The sequence below is a fragment of the Pleurodeles waltl genome, chromosome 2_1 (genome assembly GCF_031143425.1).
Source record: "Pleurodeles waltl isolate 20211129_DDA chromosome 2_1, aPleWal1.hap1.20221129, whole genome shotgun sequence".
NCBI classification, from domain to species: Eukaryota; Metazoa; Chordata; class Amphibia; order Caudata; family Salamandridae; genus Pleurodeles; species Pleurodeles waltl.
Genome location: NC_090438.1, coordinates 315,005,487 through 315,029,342, shown reverse-complemented (window position 1 = coordinate 315,029,342; position 23,856 = coordinate 315,005,487). Strand labels below are relative to the sequence as shown.

General features: G+C 43.5%; 1 protein-coding gene across 1 annotated transcript in view; it reads right to left on the bottom strand.

Annotated features, from left to right (window-relative positions):
- Window positions 1–21,928, bottom strand: part of LOC138259657 (sodium- and chloride-dependent neutral and basic amino acid transporter B(0+)-like) — a 558,437-nt gene extending 536,509 nt beyond the window's left edge. The window contains 1 exon segment of the mRNA XM_069207527.1: window positions 21,770–21,928. Within this exon segment, the coding sequence (XP_069063628.1) occupies window positions 21,770–21,841 (72 nt within the window). The 5' untranslated portion in view covers window positions 21,842–21,928.
- Window positions 21,929–23,856: the final 1,928 nt, after the last annotated feature.

Below are 23,856 nucleotides of genomic sequence, written 5' to 3'. Positions count from 1 at the left end.
GAATTTTGACGTCCTCGGGCGTCAAAGTTTAAATATGGGGCAAGGTTTGCGCTGAATGTGCGTCAAAATGTTTGACACACATTCGGCGCAGATGGAGTATAAATATGCCCCGGAGTTTAGGGTCACTGAACTCACAATTTAAGAAAATATCTTTTGGTAAAGTTGTTTTTTAAATTGTCTGTTTGAAAATTCTACTTTTAGAAAGTGGCCATTTTCTTGCCTGAACTATTCTGTGACTCTGCCTGCTGGATCAGACTGACAGTTGTGCTGTTGGTGAATTTCCACTAGACAGTGACATAAAGGGTGCTGGGGTGTAGCCTGCATATACTGATGGGCTAGAATGGAGGGAGGAGTGGTCACTTACACCTGAAAGGGCTATGCCTGCCTTCATACAATGCAGCCTCCAAGCCCTGGTGTGTGTCTGGGGCCAGCCCTGGGCAAGGCAGAATCTTGTGAACAACAAAGACTTTCCTTTGAAGTTTGCCTACTTTAAAGGCAGAAAATGGTAAAACTAGTAGACCCAAAACCCCAGATTGTCAGATTAGTTTTGGAACCAAGAGCAACCTTTGCGAAGGAGAGGAGCTGAAGAGCTGGAGGAGGAGTACTACCACTTTGCTTGTGATTGTGCTTTGCTGGGTTGGCCTGCGGTTGCTGCTTCTGCCTGAAGGAGGACAAAGACTGGACTTTGTGATATATTCCTGCTTGTGAAGTGTCTCCAAGGGCTTGGACTGAGCTTGCCTCTTGTTTTGAAGTCTCAGGGCCATCAAAGACTTCCTCTGCCATCACCTGGACTCTCTGCTGAGACTTGTGCCCTGTCAAGTGGTACCCTATCCAGTCCCTGGGCCCTTAAAAGTTGAAGCTGGTAGAACAAGGGCTGAGATCCACACACAGGAAGCCGTCTGGGGAAAAGTTTGACGCACCACCTGCAACACAGCTGTAAAACTAAGGCACCACCCGCCTTGTGGCTAAACTCGATGAACCACCTGCATCGCAGCTGAGAAATCGATGCATCACCTGCATCAGGGCTGGAGAAACAATGCAGGATCTGCTTGCTGCTGCTGAAATGGACGCAAACCCCACGCAGGGTATCTTTCCATCACTGTGCAGCCAGATTTCACATGCATTATTTCTGGACGTCAAAATCAACGTGAACCTGCGTGGATCTGAGGTGCCCCGTCCGGAAATCGATGCATCGCTCTCTTACTGGAGAAGAAACGATGTACTGGCTCACTTGTGAGTAAGGAATCAATGCATCACTGACTTTTCCCATGCACACTTGCCAGTGTGGCTTTATTTTGTATGCAAATCAGGTACTTTCTGCAACAACAACGTTTCCATTGATTTCTACGGAGTAAGATTCTTTTTACTTTAAAAATTCAAAACTTGACATTTGTATATTGGATTTTTGTCATTTTGGTCTTGTTTGATTTAGCTAAATATTGTCTGTTTTCTAAACTGGTGTGGTGTCCATTTTTTAGTATTTTCACTGTATTACTGTGTGTGTTGGTACAAATTCTTTACATATTGTCTTTGAGATAAGCTAGACTGCATGTGCCAAACTACCATGGGAGTGAACTTTGGTTATCTTAATTGTGTATCTCCATTGCCGTGACTAAAGTGAGGGTCCCTACTTGGACATAGTGCAAACTGACTGCCAACCACGGACCCCATTTCTAACTTTACCTATAGCCCTAGATGATTAGATTATAAAGGTTAACATCCTAAACTGAATACAAGGGGGTTTAGGGAAGGTATTTCTATCACATATCTTTTTTCTCATAATCCACAAGTGTTGCACCATAGAAATTTCATGAGTGCATTTGTCCTCGTACAAAAACATGGACTCTGGAGAAAAATATCTGACACCTTATACAGAAACATCATCATCTCATGCTAGGCTGAATCAAAAAGCCACCTCAATAAACAATGTGCAAATGTCAGTGGAGTAAAGCAAAGATGCTTACTCACTCTGCCATTATTATCCCGGTACACAAACATTCTACATAGGAAAGTTCTTAAGGCCATACATGACGTACAAAGAATTGAAGGCTTTCTGCTCCATGCCCTTTTATACATAGACAATTCCATCATGTTTGCCCATACACCAAATGACCAGCAAACCCAAATGACAGCAATGGTGTTTAAAAAAAATCAAGACAACAAAATATTTTTTTTCAGTGGTCCAGGATTGGAAGAAGTTAAATACTTTACACACGTGGGTCTCACCATCACAAACACCCTCAAGTTCGACATCAAAACAACAATAGAGAAATTAGAAGCTTCATTAAACACCATCCTCAGGGTGGCATGAATCCACGGTCATTGGTTACATCACATATTGACCAGCTAGTTCGGACATAAGGGCAGAAACCAAACCTCTTACAGAGCTGAACTCTGGGTCCGGGGCAGAAAAAAAACATCTAAAATAGATTGTCATGAAAGAAAATTCTGGCAGTTCCTTTTGATGTTTCCAACAGAGATCCCTAGCAGTGTCTTGGAATCTGACATCAACTCCTCTTCTATTTGGAGTAGATGCCTAAGGGTCCTGTTAGCGCGTCTGACCTTAATAAGTAAACTTACAAGGGGACGCAAATAGGTCGATGAACCTTTTGATTAACTTCGAGGTTTTCCCACCATCTCTTGTACATGCAGACCAATAATCAATAGTTAATCAACAACATCATTAAACTGTGACAGTCAATAACATTAATAGTCAATTGGAGTCAGTAAACGTCACACACCATGCCCTTACAGTCATGAATAAAAACACCTTTATGTAAAAGGTAGAATATTTAATTCCCTATATTCTTATACTAATGCTAATCTTGTGTAAAATAATCTCAAAATCAAATGATAAACATATGGAAACTATACTGGCTGTCCAAAGTGAAGAAACATTGCACTTTAATCAAAGCTTGAGCTACTACACATTCCAAAGTTACAGTGCAAATTAATAGCAAGAATAGTTGCACAAACAATATTACATACATTTAGATTCAGCAAAGAAAAGACATCACAGGTTATTCATTGTATTGAACTTCATAGGTGGGGAACACCAGATTAGAATTAGCATGTGGGGCTTCATGCAAATCAATTTAGTCAACACAAATTTGGAAAAACATCTAACTATGGCTCTATTAAAATAGAGCGATTGGTACCTAGAATGAAAAGCTAATAGACATAGCAAGCAACATCATAGTCAATACACCTATCCTCAGTTTGGATCAGCACGCTGTGACAGTCTTCACCATCAGGACATCTGTTCGGTCAGCAGGGCATCAGGATTCAGCATCAAAGTTCAGAAAAGGCAAAGGGCCTGATTACAACTTTGGAGGAGGTGTTAATCCGTCCCAAAAGTGACGGTAAAGTGACGGATATACCACCAGCCGTATTACGAGTCCATTATATCCTATGGAACTCGTAATACGGCTGGTGGTATATCCGTCACATTTGGGAAGGATTAACACCTCCTCCAAAGTTGTGATCAGGCCCAAAGTCTTTTACCAGTAAAGTTAAGCATGTCTCTTCTCAAGACGCTCAAGAAAGTAATGGCTTTCTGCAAGATAGAAAATGGGCAAATGGCATCTTCTTCTCAGTGCAGTCCGGCTAAGTTAGATTCCATAAAACTACTTCCCAAGTCCCTGTTGGTCAAGGGATTGCATGTTCACACTTTGTTCAAGAAAACTAAAACTTGAAATCTACAAATTTTACTAGTACATGGTTCACATGTCGATGATTGGCTCCTTTCATACTGTTCTGATCCATCTGGCTCATCAGGTAATAACACTGTTGCAGCTTATACTCTAGTCAGTGTCTTCATTGTGCTCCCCGGGAAAGACAGTCTTACACACGTTACATTTACATTGTTGCATTAGTAGGAACAGCATCTTCTAGCAAGCAGTTCTCATGAGAAAGACTGTTAGCTACGAGCACATTAGGTCAGCACAGTGGAAAATCCCAGTTGAATGAATACAGCTTGAAATGAGGCCATGCTACTAGGCCAAGACCTCTGCTAAATTAAGGCCTACAATTGATAAAGCTAATACATAATGTATAACCTTTAATATGACATATTACTACATTAATCAAACAAAAGCTCATCATGTCATATTAATAAGCAATTATACTTCGTGAACAATGGTGGCCACTCAGGTGGTCACACTTTCAAATGTGTGCATTATTTTCTCGAAGTTATTACATTTTCAACGCAAATTCAACACTCAGGATACATGGATATTCCTTAGTAATTTCATTAAAAAGTCTGCGTTAGTAATCTCTCCTCTGAAAACTAAATGTGTCATCACACTAAACCTTCATTCACAAATTTTTGCTACTGCTAAATTCTGTCATTTCAACCTCTTCAAATCTTTGTTTTCTTTTTAATATAATTTTCCCTTTTCTTTTCTTTCCTCCTCCGATTATCAATTGTCTTCTTCAATTTGATTCTTTTACACAATTTAGATATTCCCCATATTCCAATTAAGCAAATGACAACAATCAATATCCCTTGTATTATTTTGAATAATATCCCTTTCCAAATGTTGCTGAGCCAATTTCCCGCTGAAGCAAAACCTTTGCCAACCTTTCCCCAAACATCTGGTTCCTTCAATTCTTTCAAATCCGCACTCTCATTAGTCAGATTAGTAACTAAGGGCCAGATGTATGAAAACTGGAGCTTGCGAATCGCAAATAGCGATTTTTAAGAAATCGCTATTTCCGAGTCGCAATTGGCCATGTAACAAAATAGCGATTCAGAAATAGCGATTTCTTAAAAATCGCTATTTTTGGTTTGTGAGGCCCATTTACCGAATCGCAATTTGCATTCTCGCAATTTGCGATTTTTTTGCGATTCGATAAAAAATTGCAAATTGCGAAAAAGTTCGATAATGCACATCTGGAGGAGACTGATGACATCACCAGCAGGAAATGAGTCATCCCAGGCAGTTTCAGGTGCCACACCCAAACCAGCATCCTGAGAGAGAGCAGCCCAGCCACACAGAGCAGCACTCAGCAGGAGTAGACACACCTGAGCCAGGATGGAGACCCCAGGAACATCACAGGAGAAGCAAGAGAGGAAGCACAAGCTTAAATTTAGCGAACAGGAGCTGGAGGTCCTGACTGAAGAGGTTGTGAGGAGCCATGACCGCCTGTTTGGGAAATCTTCACTCCAGGTTCCTGAGAGCGAAAAAAGAAGGTTATGGCTGGATATCCAAGGAAAAATCTGCGCCATTGGAGTGGCACAGCGCTCCATAGAGGAGATTAAAAAAAGGTGGTACGACCTGCGCTCCCGTGCAAAGGAGAGGGTGGCAAGGAGACTTGCGGAGGCCAGGGGTACAGGTGGCAGACCACCAACCGAAGCACCATCCACACCATTGGAGGATCCGGTGGAATCCACACTCCTCCCTGAAGCTGTGACAGGGGTCTGAGACATCGACACCTCCGGTCAACCGAGTACCAGCCAAGGTAAGTGCAATGTTGTTTGTGAACCCAATATGTGTATGCACAAAAGCCCCTTAGGAATTAGCATGTAATGTGAAGTAGTGTGTGAAGTAGTCCAGTCCACATCTTAGAAGCAGCACAACAATGCATTATGGGAGTTGCGGTCCACAAACTAGTACAGACAGTAGCATAACAATGTAATGAAGCATAGTGACACCCAAGGTAACACAACACCATGTAGAGCAGTACCTGTACCTTTATTGCCATTTTCAGACAGATAATGTAACATACAGAACTGACATGCTGCATATTGTTGTTGCAGGTGGGCCAGGCCCAGCAGCTACACACAGTCCATGTGTAGGGGAGACGGACACCCAGCAGCCCTCTGACACCAACACCAGTGGGTCCCTCATCTCCACTGAGCGCCGCAGGCCCAGGGCACTACCACTGCCAGACTTCAGCGGCGACTCGGATGTGCATCAGGAAGGGCCAAGAACACCGTCTGCACCAGACAGGCGCAGCCAGACACTGGAGGGCAGGGGTCAGCCAGCACAACGCAGGAGTGCCACAGAGTTCCAGCAGCAATCTCATGAGGCAGGTGAGGGTCAGTCCTTGTTCGGGGGCCTTGAGGCTGCAATGTTGCAGCAGCAGTGCCTGCAAAACAAGTGCATACTTAGTTTGGACCGGAACCTGCGAGTCCACAACAGACACATGATGGGCCTGCATCGGCAACTGGATGCACTGAATACCAAAATCACACAGCTGCGTGAGGGACAGGTGCAGGCTTCTGAGGACACTAGGGACCTTACTAGTGAAGTCCGTGACCTCTGCCAGGAGCTGCGCCGTGAAAGGGTTAGCCCGCGCAGACAGGAACACCGATTCAGGACAATGTTTGGCAGCTACTGCAGGTCCTCCAACAGGATGGCAAACTCCACAGCACTAATCGCCCGTCACGCTGTGGCGGCACAAGTGGAGGCTGCACACACCAGCAGGGACGTTGTCCAGGGCCTTGTGCACATCACAAATGTGATTGAACATGTCATGGGACAGAGATCTGCCACTCCCAGTGAGGTAGCCTTGGGGGACACTGAGGACAGTTCTAGCCTCAGTAGTGTTGACTTACCTGCAGCAGACACCGGACGGCACAGTGCCAGGCGCAGCACTGCCACTGAAGTTGACATTCAAGGTGTCAGTGAGTTAACTGGGCACCCGAGTGGTGTGCGTGGGAGGAGAAAGTGTCTCTTGCCGCAATTTCACTGCTGTTGCCACTATGACGTAATAGTGCGTGACTCAGTTCATTTGTTAATTTGAGTTTTTTACATCACCTGTTTACTTTATTTATCACTCATACATTACCTGACGTAAGGTAATACATTTCTATCACTACAGGTACAGTTGTCAGTGGATTTGTGTCATTAATACTCACGTCTGAAATGGTTGTGTGTGATGTCAGCACGCCTTTGCCTTCCCTCTGCTGCACTAGTACTGTCTGCTGGCTGTAGAGGTGGTATGGGATCGTCATCCCCATCTGATTCAGTGTTACTGATTTCTATAGGAGGCAACGGAAGCGACTCTTCAGCAGTCCAAATGTGCGCTCCACAACGTTGCGGGTTGCCCTGTGTGCTGCATTGTATCTCCGTTCTGCTGGTGTTGTGGGATTGAGGTAGGGCGTCATCATGTAGGTGCACACTTCGTAGGCACTGTCTCCTGGAAGGGACAGAAGGTGTGATGAGTAACTGAGCCATCTGACATGGGTTTGCCATCTATGCACCAGTGTACAGAGTGACATTACCTAGTAGATATCCTTCACCAAACTCCCCAGCTAGCAGTCTTGTGTGAATGCTGCTGTAGCGAAAGATGTACGAATCGTGTGTGCTCCCTGGGTACCTGGCCACGAGATCAGTTATGATATAGGAGGCATTGCATATCACCTGTATATTCATGGAATGTTTTTATTTACGGTTTCGGTACACATACTCTGTGCCTGATGGTGGACATATTGCCACATGTGTGCCCTCTATGGCACCTAGGACGTGGGGGAACTGTGCTATTTGGTAAAACTCTATTTTTGTCTGCTGTATTTCCTATGGGGTGTGGGGGAATCTGATGTACTGTTGGAGTTTGCTTAGCATGGCATTGATAAATGCATTGAAAAATCTGGAGAGGGTACTCTGTGACACCCCTCCAGCCGCTGCTATGACCCCTTGATAGCTCCCTGAGGCGAGTAGGTGCAGGGATCATAATACCTGCATATGGGGGGGTATGCTGTGAGTCCTTAGAGTTCTGCGCTGCAGTATGGGTTGTAGCTCAGCTATCAGATCAAGTATCATGGCTGAGTTCAACCTATACCGCTCAAATATTTCCTCCTCTGTCAGGTCAAATAGTGTAATGTGCACTCTGAAAATGCGCTCCTGTCTCCTCTCCCTCTCCTCAAACCTGTCAAGATCCTCATCCTCCTCGCCATGACGTAGAGTGCAGCCATTGTGGAAAAGAGTCTGGGGTATTCTGGGCCTCTTTATATAGGTTGCACCTGGTTACCACCTGGTTTCACTTAGTAGTATTTTGCATGTGCAAAGTGGCATTCTGCGAAAAATCGCTAATTGCGATTTTTTGATGCATCTATTTGCAACTTGGATTTTGTGAATCGCATTTTGCGCCTCGCAATTTCCTACTGGAAATACCGAATCGCAAAATGCGACTCGCAAAACCAGGTCGCACCGCAAAAAATCGAAATTTTTGCGATTTCTTATTTTTGGTCTGCGAATGCCTTTCATGCATCGCAGACCACGTTTTTGCACTCGCAAAAGGACGATTTTTGCGATTCGCACCGTTTGCGAGTGCAAAAACGTTTCATACATCTGGCCCTAAGCTTCTAATTTCTTTACTATTGTCAGGAATGAATGAACTGCAATGCCTAGAATTAAGCATCTTGCAATCTCCACCATCCTTCGCTAAAAGAATGACTAATGTAAGGTGGTTCTGAAGAGTCATGGCTTTTTCAGCAGCTAATTCATTATCTATCAGGAGTATAGCTACTGAAAAATGTGTCAGCATGTTATCCATAACAGTAGACAACTTTCAAATCTTTATCAAATTCAGAACAACTCACACAGAAGGAATTATTGCTCCAAATAAATCTCCCACTATACCAGAAGAAAACTCCCCCCTCTGTCTAATAAGATGTAATTCAGTCACTTACGGAAATTTCTTTAAGTTGTCAAGTTGAAAAATCTTTGGGAAAACTATCCCTAGATAACATGTACTGTACCATCCTCTTGGAAGATGGTAATAAGCATTAGGACCACAGATGTAATATGCCCCAGGAATCGCTGGATTTTGTCTATTCAACATAAATGTCCATTTATTCTGAATCAGAAACACATGTCTACATTCACTCGTTCTCGTGAATAAAGTGTCAGTGCGAGATTTATGCCCATATACACAAAGCTTCCCTACGTGTTGCGCATCTAAAGCTAATTTCCCTTGTATTTTTATGGCACTAAAAGCATAATCATTTGTGTATGTCTTTTTCTCTAAGCCCTTTTCTAATTTCTCCTTCAGCGCCTTTCTCCTGTCATCTGTGTGACCTAGGAAGCTCTTTTCTAATGGTGTCAGTAAGCATGTCAAGTTATTTCTGTGAGCATAAACTGTCAAAGGTTAATGTAGGTTCAAAGAAAGCCCTAAATAATACTATGTCATTATATTTAGCTACTCTACTCAAATACCTAATTATGGGGACAAACAAAAACACAACATCATGATTGGAGTAGAAATACTGAATGTACTCCTGGTTAAAAAATCTTGTTAGTAACAGACTACAACTTATCCCATAAGTAAGAGGCAAACTATGATAGGTAACTCCTTCTTCAACCAATGAAGGAATCTGTGCAAAACAATTATTTGCATCTATCGTCTCAACATACTCACTCAATAAGTGATAGAAGACATAAGAAGAAAGTTCCCCTTGGGCATTACTACCTACGTGTAGATACTTCTCATCTAACCTAAACTTCTCCATTGCTGTTAATGCAGTAGTTGTCTCTGAAGATGTAGTATGGTTGGCTTTACTCTTGTCAAGGACAGTCATACCCATAATCAATATCATAAACAACATCCCACATACAATTGCCAAACCAATGCTCATGTATTGACAGCACCTGTTCTTTGTACCCTGCTGGCTAATGTTATTCATGATATGTAAAGAATCAGAAAGCAGAAGAGAACATTTAAAAAAATGCAGCAAAAATCAAAAACAAAAATCTTCTTTCAGCAGTTATTTACAGCTCTCAGTCTCACTTCCACGATCCTTTTGTCAAAAATCGGTTTAGCAGCTTGTCAAAATGAGGTTTCAAAAAGTCAAATCTGGTTATCAAAGTCTCTTCTGGTTACATTCAACAGTCTCTTTCTCTTTGCACTTTTCTCAGATTGTTTCAACAGCTCAGTTCATTAGCTTCCTTCAAATGCCAAAATATTGACCTGGAATGTCTCAATCAAAACAAAAGGACAAAAACTCTTTCTGCCATTCACTTGTACTTGCATACGCCCATTCAGGACCTGCGCATCTTAAACTTGCTATTCTCTTTCTTTTTAACTTTTGATCTCCATTCAGTTTTCCTTCACTTAGATCTTTGCACCTTGTTGAATCTATTTCTTCTTCGATTGTTGGTTCAGCAACTGCTTCCTTCGTCTGTGACTCTGCCCACTTATTTCCTTTCAGTGGACCCTTGATCAATGTTCTTTTCAGTGTTGAACTTTTAACATCTCCTTGCTCTATGGTGTTTTCTCTTAATTGACCTGCAACTGGTTCTGGAGGAGTCACATCACATAGGCTTTGATCCACCTCAACCCCTTCCCCCTTGGGGTCTGGTAACTGCTCCATTTGGCTCTCAATATTGTCTGCTTCTGGGAAAGCCCTCCTCATTCTAGGTTCTCTTGCTGCCTCAATTGAAATAGGCTCACTGTCACTGTCCTCAAGGTCTTCTCCTTCGTTTCTTACAGGAGTGACTGAACCATCCTCAGTGGGCTCAGATCAGATCTCAGTTTCCCTTACTTCTCCTTCCGGCTCTGAGACTTGTTTTGCTGTTGTTGGCTCTCTCAACAACTCTTCTTCATTGTCCAAAGGACATGCCACTTTCTTTGTGTAACTGGCATGGATCGAGTTCGGAACTCCAGCGCACTTCATAGCTGTGGTAGTCATCAAAACTACCTGGAATGGACCCTTCCAACGAGGCTCCAAACATGTTTTCCTCACGTGTTTCCAGACCACAACCCAAACACCAGATCTCAGGTTGCACCCTGGGTCATGGATCGTGGCAGTGTGGTGGCTTCCACCTGCTGAGAGAAAGAGCGAAACACATCAGCCAGTTCTTTGCTGCAGTCCAACACCATATCATCTGTAATGTTGACAAGTGCATATGCAGGCACTGCTGGCAGCCTCATGGCTTGGCCGTTAAGGAGCTAATGCGGCGACAATCCTGTCTTCTTGTCAGGTGTGTTTGTTATTGTCATCAGAACTAAAGGCAGCACTTCAGGCCATTTTAGATTTGTGGATGCACACATCTTTCCAACTCTTGTCTTCAAGGTACCATTCATCTGTTCTACTGTTCTACTGTGCTTCAGGGCAGTAACTACAATTCAACTTCTGCTCAATGTTTAGTGCTGCAAACAACAATTTAATTACTTCACTGTTGAAGTGACTTCCCCTATCTGATTCTGAAGAAATCGGAATCCCAAAACATGGTATCAGTTCCCTAAGCTGTCATTTCTTTGTGTAGGGTGCGCGTCAATCCAGTGACTAAAGATGCAAACAATCACCAACATATATCTCAAACCTCCACACACAGGCATCTCAATAAAATCCATTTGCATTCTGCTGAATGGACCTCCTGCTCTTCCAATGTGGCTCAAATTAACCGCTGTCCCTTTTCCTGTGTTCATTTGTTGGCAAATGATGCAACAATGGCAAACTGCTTCAGCAATTTGTCTAAACCTCGGTTTGAACCAAGTGTACTTGAACAAACAAATCATGGCATCCCTCTCAACATGTGCTTGAGCATGATAATACCTAGCCATTTGAGACAACAGACTATTTGGCAATACCAATTGACCCTCTTCTGAAACCCACAGCTCATCTTGTCTCTCTACACATTTCATTTTGCTCCACAAACTTTTTTCCTCCCTGTCAACATTATTCTGGAATGTTTCAATTCGTCCAAAATATCAATTACCTTCAATGCAAAACTTGGACATGTTTCATAATCTTCAGGTAATGATTCCCACTTATCTTTGAATGATATACAGTTCAATGAGCAAAACCTTGCGACTTGATCCACTTATCCATTCCCCATTGATACAAAGTCTTGTGACTTCAGATGTGCACTGCATTTCACCACAGCAATCTTTTTGGGTATTTGGATAGTATGTAACAATTCTTTAATTCTCTCACCATTTCTCATTGGTGAACCAGAAGAGGTCATGAAACCTCTCTGTGACCACAACTGGCCAAAGTCATGGACTATCCAAAATCCATACTGCCCATCTGTATAGACTGTAACTTTCATCTGAGAAGAAACATGCCACGCTCTAGTAAAGGCTACCAGTTCTGCTACTTGAGCAGAATACACTCCCCGAAGCCAAGACACTTCCAGGATACCAGTAATTGTGCACACGGCATACCCTGCTCTTAGTGTCCCTATATTGTCTCTTAGGCAAGAACCATCAACCAAGTTAATTTAGTCATTTTCTTCCAATCGGGTGTCTTTAATATCAAGTCTTGATTTTGTGCACAAATCAGTTACTTCAAGCCAATCATGCTCAATATCCTCCAATTTTGCAATTTCAATATTTTCATTTGGAAGTAAAGTTGCTGGGTTCAGCACTGTACATCTGTTCAATGACACATTTGGTGACCATAGAATATTCATCTCATATCTGGTCAATCTAGCACTTGTCAGGTATTGGGTCTTCGTCTTTGTGAGTAGGATTTCAATGGAGTGAGGGACCATGATAGTTAAAGGATGTCCCATCACAATGCCCTCACACTGTGTGAGGCTCTGTCTAACCACTGAAACTGCACGCAAACAACCTGGTAAGGCTGCTGCAACTGGGTCCAAAGTAGCTGAAAAATATGCTACTGGGCAGTTTACACCTCCATGGACCTGCGTCAAGACAGACAAAGAAAATGCATCACGCTCATAGCAAAACAATGTAAAAGGTTTCGTGTAGTCAGGCATAACCAAAGCTGGAGCTTTGCACAGACTCTCTCTCAATTCAAAAAACATTTTCATACCAGCCTTTTCTAAGACTATGGGATCGTTGACCTCCTTGTGGGCCAGCAGAGTAATTGGGAATCCATTGGTGGCAGTAGTACTATCCCTAGACACATCCTGACATCTCTCTGTGTGGTTAGGGGATTCAGCTGCAGTATGGTTGTGACCCTTTTTCTGGATATTTACCTTGACCCTTTCTCAATCTGGTGACCCAAATATTTCTTTTCTTTCTGACACTACTGTAATTTCAATGGAGACACTTTAGGACCATTCTTCCCTAAATGGTTCAGTAAGGCAATCATATCATACTTGCACTAGTCCCTCGTTTTGAACGCAATCAGCAAGTCGTCAATGTATTGTACCAAGGTCGACTGGAAAGGCAATTGCAATGACTCCAAGTTCTTTTTCAAGATCTGATTGAATGTGGAAGGAGACTCTAAAAACCATTGAGGAATTCGACACCAACGGTCCAAAATTTGAAACAAAAGAGAAATTGACTGTCCTGATGAAGAGGCACAGAAAAGAAGGCTTGCAACAAATCAATGACAGTGAACCACTCAGCATCACATGGAGACTGAAACATTATTACAGCTGGATTTGGTACCATGGGGCAACATATGATCACAAAGTCATTTATTTTTCTCCAATCCTGGACAATTCGAACTTTCCCACAGGGCTTTTTCAATCCCATTTTTGGTGAATTACATGGGCTGCTCAACACTTCTTTTAAAACTCCTTTCTTCACAAACTCTGCAATTATTTGGGCAACCCTTATAAGAACATCTTGTGGCATATGGTGCTGGGGTGTCTAGGGAAAAATTGCACTCGGCTTTACAGAAACTTTAACTGGCTCAACTCCCTTTATCAGACCTATCTCTTTCCCTGTCACAGCCCACACTTTCTCTTTAACCGTTCTCTGTAAATCCGGGTGAAGCTCCTTTACTATGAATATTGGAAAGAAATTAATCAGCAGATACTCCTCATTTGTGGTTTCACACTCTGTCTCGGGAGCTGGGTCATCCTCACCATCACTTTTTGTCTGTATCTCGATTCCAGAATTCGAACAAGTAATCGAGCACCTCACTTTGCACAGAAAGTCTTTTCCCGGTAGGGATACTGGATTGGAATCACAGAGCACAAATTTGTGCAATCCCTGAAAGTTGCTAATTTTAACCTGTATTGGATCTGTAATGGGGTTGGTCAAGTACTGATTTGCTACTCCTACAATTTGGACTCTCTTTCATGAAAGGGGCAAATTCAGAACTTCTGCAGATCTTTCTGTGGAGCGTGCAGCTTCTGTGTCAACCACAAATGAGACTCTGTGACCTATGACTTTTTCCATAACATAGGGACCTTTCTGATCTCCTTCAAAGCAAACTGCAAGCATACATCTGAACTCTCAATCACCCAGTCGTCGTTTATTCCATTCTCACTGTGTAACGGGAATTGGTGAACTGTGTTATTACTTTGATTGGACCTCTGACCTGTGACCTGTTGAGGAAGCAGCACCTGCTGCTCTTCCATTGGGGATTGGGGTATATAGATTTGCTGTCTAGGTACCATGGGAACCTGCTGTCGCATTGGCTGCAACTGTGTCATTTGTACATGTGACATTTGCACCTGCTGCATGGGTTGCAAATTCTGCATTTGATTCACATTATTTTGGAAATTTGGATCAGGACCTCTCATTCTCAGTTTTCTCATGTTTCGGAATGAGTTGATGTCATTAGTTTGCTGAACAACACCTTCCTGCACCATCATCGGACACTCCAGTTTCCAATGTCCGACCGCTCCGCAACCGTGACACAGCAACAATTTCTTCATTCTCTGCACATCATTCTGAACCACTAGAATACTCATGTCTGGACTACGGTATACATTACCTCCACGACTTCTACCTCTCATCTGATTTTGAAACATCATATTTCCCTGCTGCGGCTGTTGCTGTGGACAATTCCCCTGCATTCCTGTTTGTGCATCTTTAATCTGTATCACCATCGCCTTTTCTTTCAACTTTCTCTGCTTCAATTCAATCTCGTCACTACAGTACTTTGCATACTGCAATACCTCTTCAATCGGCTTTGCATGCCGGCAAATCAAATGACTCTTAATCATCTGGCCAATTTCAGGTCTCAATCCTTCCACAAATCTGAACACAAAATGAATCATATCTTTCAGCTTGATTGTCTCTTTACCACTGTAAAGCTTAAACGCCTGCATCAATCTCTCATAGTAAGCATGTATCGACTCCTTTGCTTCCTGAGCTGTCCTGTCTATTCGCTCGCCCGTCAATCTTTTAGGGCAAAATTCTCATCTTGAGAAATTCAATCACCTTGTAGTAATACTTCATTACCTCAGGAGACAGCACACCTGTAACTTGACCTCTTTCTGGTTCGGCCAATCTATATTCCTCTTACACTCCATTCACAGATCAGTTGGGACTACTATCTCTAACAGAGTGTTAAAGTCCTCCCATAGGCACTTTGCGAGTTTCACAAACCTGTTTGTCTGCTGGTATCATTCTATTGGCTTTTATCTCAATCTAGGATAATTATTTTTAAATAACAGAATGTCACTTCTGCTGCAAGGGACATGAACAAAATTCCCTCCTGGAGTTTCTGTCATTGGTAAAAGCTTTACCAGATCCTTGTTCTGCTGCCCATTTGCAGTTAACTCAGCAGAATCTCTTTTTCTCTTATCTCTTTTCTTTACCCATCTACCTTCCCATTTATCTAATGCTCCCCAAGTCTGGGCACATCGAAGTAACTCCCTGAAGTGTGCCTTCATTCCAGCAGATCTTATGTGTTCAAAATCTTTGGCCTCAAAATCTAACCTGCAACTCCTTTTAAAAATGCTTCATTTTCTCTATTTCTATGCCGTATTTCTCTCCCATGTCTGGTAGCATTCGATGCACATTGCTCACTTCCCTTGTAATCTTCAGGCACAGGTATCTCAACTCTGCTTCTGTGTAGGACTCTAATCCATTCACACCCATAGATCCCTCAATAAGCTCACCGGCTTCCATACTCAGTCTAGTGTAGTTCAAGTACTCCTCTCCCTTTGGAGCACCCTGTGGGGTATTCAGTTTGTCCAGCCATTCAGTCAATTGCTGAGCAGTCAAACCTTGGAATGAAATGTTGCTGGTCTGGACTGGTGGTACCTGTTGCATAACTGTATTCAGGGTCTGCAGTGTCAGTAATTACAAGCTCTGACTACTGTTTGACCCTATCATAGTATCTGGAAGAACTCCGAACTCACTAAGGTCTAGCAAGGATGTGGATCTGTCAAAGGTCTATCCCACAGGAGAGGCTACTCGAATGTTCTCATTAGGTCCTCCCCTCATTGAATTCTGACTTAGGACTCCCTGTCCATTTGCACTGGTTTTTTCTTGTGCAAACAATAGCACAATTGGACCTATGGTAACAGGTACAGATACAGCATCAGGGCTTGGTCTGACACCTACGTTCTGTGGTTGCATAGCTCCCATAATCTGGTTCATTAGTACAGACATGTCTGTCTAGGTCTCTGTTATCGGAGTTTACTTCTGCATTACCTTTGGCTGTACTCGCAGCAGTAAAAGTGGAGTTGGCTCTGTCTGAACCAAGATCGGTCACGGGAAAACCTGTTCTATTAAATTTGTGGCATTTTCCACAAAGGGCACATCAGGGTAAATTCTCTGGAAATTTGGCTGTGGCACCTGACTTTGTACTACTGGAGTAATAGGCGTATTAAGACTACTCTGCATCAGACTCTGGGCCATATTTATACTTTTTGACGCAAAACTGTGCTAACGCAGTTTTGTGTCAAAAAAATTAGCGCCGGCTAACGCCATTCTGAAGCACCATGCGGGCGCCGTATTGAATCAATGACGTTAGCCGGCGTTAGCCGCCGGCGCTGCCTGGTGTGCGTGTAAAAAAATGACGTACAGCAGGCAGCGCCGGCGTAGGGGGATATGGGGCTTGGGCGTCAAGAAATGGGGCAAGTCAGGTTGAGGCAATTTTTTCACCTCAACCCGATTTGCGCCATTTTTTTCGACTCCCAACCCCCATAGAAATGACTCCTGTCTTAGCAAAGACAGGAGTCATGCCCCCTTGCCCAATGGCCATGCCCAGGGGACTTATGTCCCCTGGGCATGGCCATTGGGCATAGTGGCATGTAGGGGGGCACAAATCAGGCCCCCCTATGCCACAAAACAAAATGAAAAAAAACACTTACCTGAACTTACCTTAATGTCCCTGGTATGGGTCCCTCCAGCCTTGGGGGTCCTCCTGGGGTGGGCAAGGGTGACAGGGGGTGTCCCTGGGGGCATGGGAGGGCACCTCTGGGCTCCTTCAGAGCCCACAGGTCCCTTAACGCTAAAAAACGGCGCAAAAGCGGCCGTACGTCATTTTTTTTGACCCGCCCACTCCCGGGCGTGAATTTTGCCCGGGAGTATAAATCCGACGCACATGCCTCGGAGTCGATTTTTTAGACGGGAACGCCTACCTTGCATATAATTAACGCAAAGAAAGTGTCCACGCTAAAAAATGACGCTAACTCCATGGACTTTGGCGCTAGACGCGTCTAACGCCAAAGTATAAATATGGAGTTAGTTTTGCGTCGAAATTGCGTAAAAAAAAACGACGCAATTCTGGCGCAAACGGAGTATAAATATGCCCCTCTGTGTCAGGCTAGGATTAACCTGCACCGGACTTGCTGTCATGTAAACCAAGCTCGGAGCAGAAGGATCTATACTAGTGCGTGGACCACTCTTCTGTGCTGAATATAGTGGTGGACAATGTCTCAATAATTGCAAGATATACTCATCATCGTCTGACTCTTCCTCCACTGTCAAATATCTTCTAGCCTCCCTATTCTTGGAAAGGCTTCTGTTTGTCTTTCTAGTAGCTTTCCTTCCTTCCTTCTTCCCATGTTGTGAAATTGCTGGGAATAACTTAATCCCTGCAAAGTCTCCGTTCTCCAAAATTTCTGAGCACTGTCCCATCTAGCTTCCGCTTGTGTCTTTTCTGCCTTTCTCATTTTCCTCTCAAATTTCTGTTGCTGTTGTAGTCTGGCTACTAACTCCCAGATTGCCAATGCCTCAAACTGTGCTGGTCTCGGTGGGGGTTTCAGATCATATAGCACCCTCCTCAAATGATCTAAACTCCTCAAATTGAAGATTCCGTTAGTAGGAAATGCTAAATGTCCATCTTTCTCTGACACTTTGCACCATTGCTTTAGCCAAAGACATGGCGCAACACTTTTCTCATTGATTACAATGTAAGGTGGTGTACCTTCTTGCAGTGTAATTTACCCTATACTCTTTGTAATGTACGCATCTCCCCTTAAAGCACTATTTAAAGCCTTGAAAGATTTCATCTTTTCAACCTCTGAGTTTTTCAAAATCAATTCAGGAAGTGACTCTTATTCCCAGAATTCTCTTCACCCACCTTGTTAACCAATTGTGTCTCACGGACAGCTGCCAATCCATGTGCAACCCTTCTCACTAACCAACCTATCCCAGTGCGGTTTCAATGACGTCACACTCATGCGTACTGCGGCTGACAAAGTCTTGCGGCTTGTCCTCCCAATTCAGGTTCACACAGAACTAATGCAAAATAATTGCGAGCACTAAACAAAATCAAAACCCAATTTGCTGGTTTACTACAGGTAGGGTAACAAAGTCACTCAAGAAACTACGAATTTTTCACTGATGGATCTCGCTCTAGCAGCTATTCCTTCTTTCTCAGTTTCCCTGATTGGCAAGCAAAATTCGACCTTGAAATTTCACTCTCAAATGATCACAGGGTCTCTCCTGGTGCAGATAGGACACACCAGATCTCAGTCGAAAAATGATTTTACTCACTTTGACTCACACTCTGACTAGTCGACCACGCCCGATGGACCTATTAAACCAGACAAATTACAACACAAACCAAGTGACTCATAAACTTTTCAATGTTCTCCGGAGTCTTAGACCATGCAAGGTCTGTACATTAAAAACCACGTGGACATTTTTTTAGCAAAAAGAGCCACACACATGTGAAGTTTGATGACTTCCCTACTCTCACACTTCGGAGTACGCACACTCCTTCTACAACTACATTTGGAGTAGGCAAACTCCCTAAACCCTCACAAACATCACAATTTACCTGCGATTTGCATAAGCTGTGCAAGTGCAAAACCTACCTTATTCGCTCTGTCACTAGAACGCTGAGAACATCCTCAAACAACCATTGACAAGCTCCAAGGTTCTGGGAAAGTCATTTCGGGACATTTTCTCTCCAATTTGTATCATTGAAAAAATAAATCTGAATCTCTGTGATAATGAGCTCTTAAAAGACAAGAACATCAAGCTATTAACATTTCTGGGGACACTTGTTATTTCTCGCTAACAGTCGCTGGGACCAAATACTCTACTACCTCCTTTCTGGATTGTATCATGGGCTCCTAAGGAGACAAACCATCAAGCGGTTACTATCTCTGTGAACACCTGTTATTTCTCAGTACCATGTACTGGGCCTCTACGATGGGCTCTTGTGGAGACAAACCTGTACAGGGCATCTATGATGGGCTCTTAAGGAGACAAACCATCAATCTTTGCTACCGTTTCTGTTAGCGCGTCTGACCTTAATCTCAAAACCAAATGATAAACATACAGAAACAATACTGCCTGTCCAAAGCTACAAAATAATTGCAATCTAATCAAAGCTTGAGCTACTACACATTCCAAAATTACAGTGCAAATTAATAGCAAGAATAATTGCACAAACGATATTACATACATTTAGATTCAGCAAAGAAAAGGCATCACAGGTTACTCATTTTATTGACCTTCATTAGTGAGGATCCTAACTAACACCCAATTAGAATTAGCATGTTGGGCTTCATGCAAAACAATACAGTCAACACAAATTTGGAAAAACATCTAACTATGGCTCTATCAAAATAGCGCGGTTGGTACCAAGAAAGAAAAGCCAATGGACATAGCAAAGAACGTCATAGTCAATATACCTATCCTCAGTTTGGATCAGCAAGCTGTGGCAGTCTTTGTCATCAGGACATCAGTTCGGTCAGCAAGGCATCATGATTTAGCATCAAAGTTCGGAAAAGGCAAAGGGGGTCATTCTGACCCTGTCACCGACCACGGGAGCACCGCCAACAGGCTGGCGGTGCTCCCGAGGGCATTCTGACCCGCGGCTGAGAAAGGGTAAACCGGCGGTCTCCCACCGGTTTACCGCTGCCCCATTGAATCCTCCATGGCGGCGGAGCGCGCTCCGCCGCCATGGGGATTCAGACACCCCCTACCGCCATCCTGTTCATGGCGGGAAACCCGCCATGAACAGGATGGCGGTAGGGGGTTTCGCGGGGCCCCTGGGGGCCCCTGCAGTGCCCATGCCAATGGCATGGGCACTGCAGGGGCTCCCGTAAGAGGGCCCCGCAAAGTATTTCAGTGTCTGCTTTGCAGACACTGAAATACGCGACGGGTGCAACTGCACCCGTCGCACCCCTGCAACTACGCCGGCTCAATTCTGAGCCGGCGTCCTCGTTGCAGGGGCATTTCTGCTGGGCCAGCGGGCGCTCTTTCGGAGAGCGCCCGCCAGCCCAGCGGAAATGTTTAAATGGCCGCCGCGGTCTTTTGACCGCGGTGTGGTCATTTCACGGCGGTACCTTGGCGGACGGCCTCCGCCGTCCGCCAAGGTTAAAATCACCCCCAAAGTCTTTTGGCAGTAAAGTTAAGCATGTCTCTTCTCAAGACACTCAAGAAAGTAATTTCTTTTGGCAAGATAGAAAATGGGAAAATAGCGTCTTCTTCTCAAAGCAGTCCTACTAAGTTAGATTCCCTAAAACTACTTCCCAAGTCCCTATTAGTCAAGGGATTGCATGTTCATACTTTGTCCAATAAAACTAAAACTTCAAATCTACAAATTTTACTTGTACACGGTTCACATGCTGGTGATTGGTTCCTTTCGTACAGTGCTCATCCATCCAGCTCGTCAGTTAACAATATTGTTGCAGCTTATACTCTAGTCAGTGTCTTCAGTGTACTGTCTTGGGAAAGTCAGTTTTGCACACATTTCATTTACAGTGTTGCATTAGTAAGAACAGCATCTTCTAGCAAGCAGTTCATGAGAAAGACTTTTAGCTACCGTCACATTTGTTCAACCTCCCCATCGATGACACGATCAGAGGAGATACCATCAAACACTTTTGGGAGAAAGAAGAGCTAGAGACCTACGCAGAACACATCTTCTTGCTTAGCGTCATTCGATAGGCACTCACACAATACACGGGAAGATAGCGTGGAAAAAGCTGATACCTTAAAGTAAAAAAAAAAAAAATAATGATCCATAACCTTCAAAAAGATCCTGGCGTCCAAAAAGCATGCCTCCCTGTGCAACAGAAGTGACTAATGACTGACATTACTTTTTTATTATCTTTAGTAAAAGTTCAGAGCTTCTTATGCTCTTCCTTTGCAACATCACTTAACTATGCTATTTTGTCGGGCAAGGATGGCGCTGTAGACATGTCTCCCTGTGTGAAAACTAAGACTTGCAAACATGCCTTGTTGTGTCGAGAACACGCAGATTGGTTAAGTTTGTCTTCGCGTGTGTACTTTCATGTTGTTCTGTTAACATTTCCTGTGCGAAACGCAAACCTTATTGCAAAAAAAAAAGTATAAATAAACTCGAATTCACTGCAAATTGAGTCACAAATAAAGGCATATATGAGGTTTATACCTATAGCCGGACAGGGTAAGCGATTATTTGTCCCCCAGGAGTGGCCCCTGGCATGCGCTGGGGTTGCGTGGGATTGTTCTTACCCAGCACCATATATCCGTGTAAATACTTCTGAATTATGTATGTGTGACGAAAACCGCTAATTATATTTAAAGTAGAGCAGAGTCTTCTTGTTCTTGCCAGAGAACACAGTGACATTTCAAACGCGCAAGCTCCAAGACTCATTTATGATCTGTAATAATATACGTCGACGTGTCCATTACGGTAAATCCTGTAAAATAAAAAGAAAACATACGTCTGCTGTCATTGGAGTTGGACTAGTAAACACAGAAAATTACTCACTGGTTTTGTGTTTGAAGCTCTACTCCTGCAGCACTTTAAGCATCCAGGAAGAGAAACGATCGTCTTTCCCATTTCCTTCACTTGTCCTGCAGCTCTTAAAATGACAAACTCATTTAGTCTGCTGATTTCTCTTTGACAATCTTGCAAATGGAAAATGTTCTGCTTCCTCTGTCAGCCATCTAGGACTCCTACATGAAGGAAGGCGTGTCACAGAGCACCTTAATCTGCCCTAGTTTCACTGGTTCAACAGTAAAACGCACTGTTATTTGAAGACAAAGACATTGTGTGTACACTACCGTAAATAAACATTCAAAATGAGTCACTTGTGAAACCACAGCACCCTAAAGACTCTCTTTAAAGGTTGTGATTCTGAATATATATATATATATATATAGACGAAACTGTGAAGCATGGTATTCTGCAAACCCTTTATAAATGTACGTCTCTAATTTTGACCACATACGAAGTTGCCGAATATAAAGACAATACTGCAAAATTCGACTGTAATAAGTTATTGCAACCAAATTCCCAACGCTTGCTACCAGAGTCAGGTGCTAGATGAAAAGCCAGTCAGGTCATGGAGCAGCTGTTTAAAGCAACAAAAAGAAAGGATGCTTTCTTTTTTCTGCTCTACTAGTTTCTAGTGATAAGCATAAGGAACATGTTTATTTTTTGCATTCCTTAGATAATTACAGGAAAGTTAGATTTGTGTCTGAATGTTTCTACACATTGAAACCACTGTAGCTTTTTTTTTCTAAATTGACTTGTGCGGAGCTGTTTCTAATATAATTTTCAAGAAATATCTAACAGGTTTTTTATGTGTTTAACTTTGCCCTAGAGGTTGTATTTTTAGGTTTTGACTGCACAGCGCTTGCATTGTGCTTGGGAACTCTAATGTATTTAACATAAATCTCAAAAGGGGCTTTAAACTCGCCACTTGCTTTCCTTGCTTTCATTGGTTCTTGTGCTAGTCATTTAGTTTTCCTCTGTTTCTATTGGCTGTCATGCTATTTTCTTCCATTTATCACCGCTTTTTCCTCGTGTGTTTGTTGTTATCTGCATCCCGAGGCCTAAGTACAGAGTACATATGCTTTGGTTTTGGCACTTACAAGCCCCCCTCACCTTCCCCCCTTGGGCAACATGCACTCACCAGTCCCCCCAGGCCATAGCAGGCACCCACTCTAATGCTCACTTTCGTTCCGAGACTGGTGCATCCGCTGTTGTTGAACTTCTTTGTCATAAGAGCTCCCTGAATCAGGGTCATGTCAAGAGCAGGACCGGGTCTGTTACCTCTTTATTTATTTTTTCATAGCCTGAATGCTGTGTTTCATTTCAAAGTAGGACTGTGGCACACCAGGGACCCCCTCCTCCAGCTGCTTGTTGCTAAAATTGACAATATCCAAAACCGAGGACTTTTTAATTTCCTAACACCCATGCTGCCCCCCACCACTGACACTCCTGATTCAAAATGTCCACTGCGCATGTTACTCGTTGATCTTCCACATCACATTAAATCTGCTTCTCTGGACCTTGGAAGCATTGCAGTCTTAGGGCCATAAATTCTCAAGTGGCGTGCTGGAAGTGAGTTTATGCCCCAACGGGTTCTGCGTGGCACAATGAGGCCCTCATTACAACTTTGGCAGTCTTCGGGCAAAACCACCATGGAAAATCCCACCACCGTCCCGCCAGTGTTGGCGGTACAGTGGCTGCTGTATTACAAGCCACAATCACCAAGCCAATGAAACACAGCCAGAAATCCAACACCACCAGTTCCACTCACGGTGAAAGAGTGACTGCCCGCCCGCCAGGGCCGCCATGCTGACACCATTCTGGCTGCCAAATTATGAGTCACATGTCAGCACAGCGGAACATGCACGGCGGGAAACCATTGGTGGTGCGCACCGCGGCGGTCTAGAAAATCACCGTCAATAGAAGGCAACATCAGATTGGACAGGTCGAATACCTTACACCTAAAACACATACACACCACACACACACCTGCTCAACGCACCATAATACAAACCCCCTCACACCACCTCAAACCCTGGCGAATACTACCACGACCCAGAGATACACGACCCACGAAC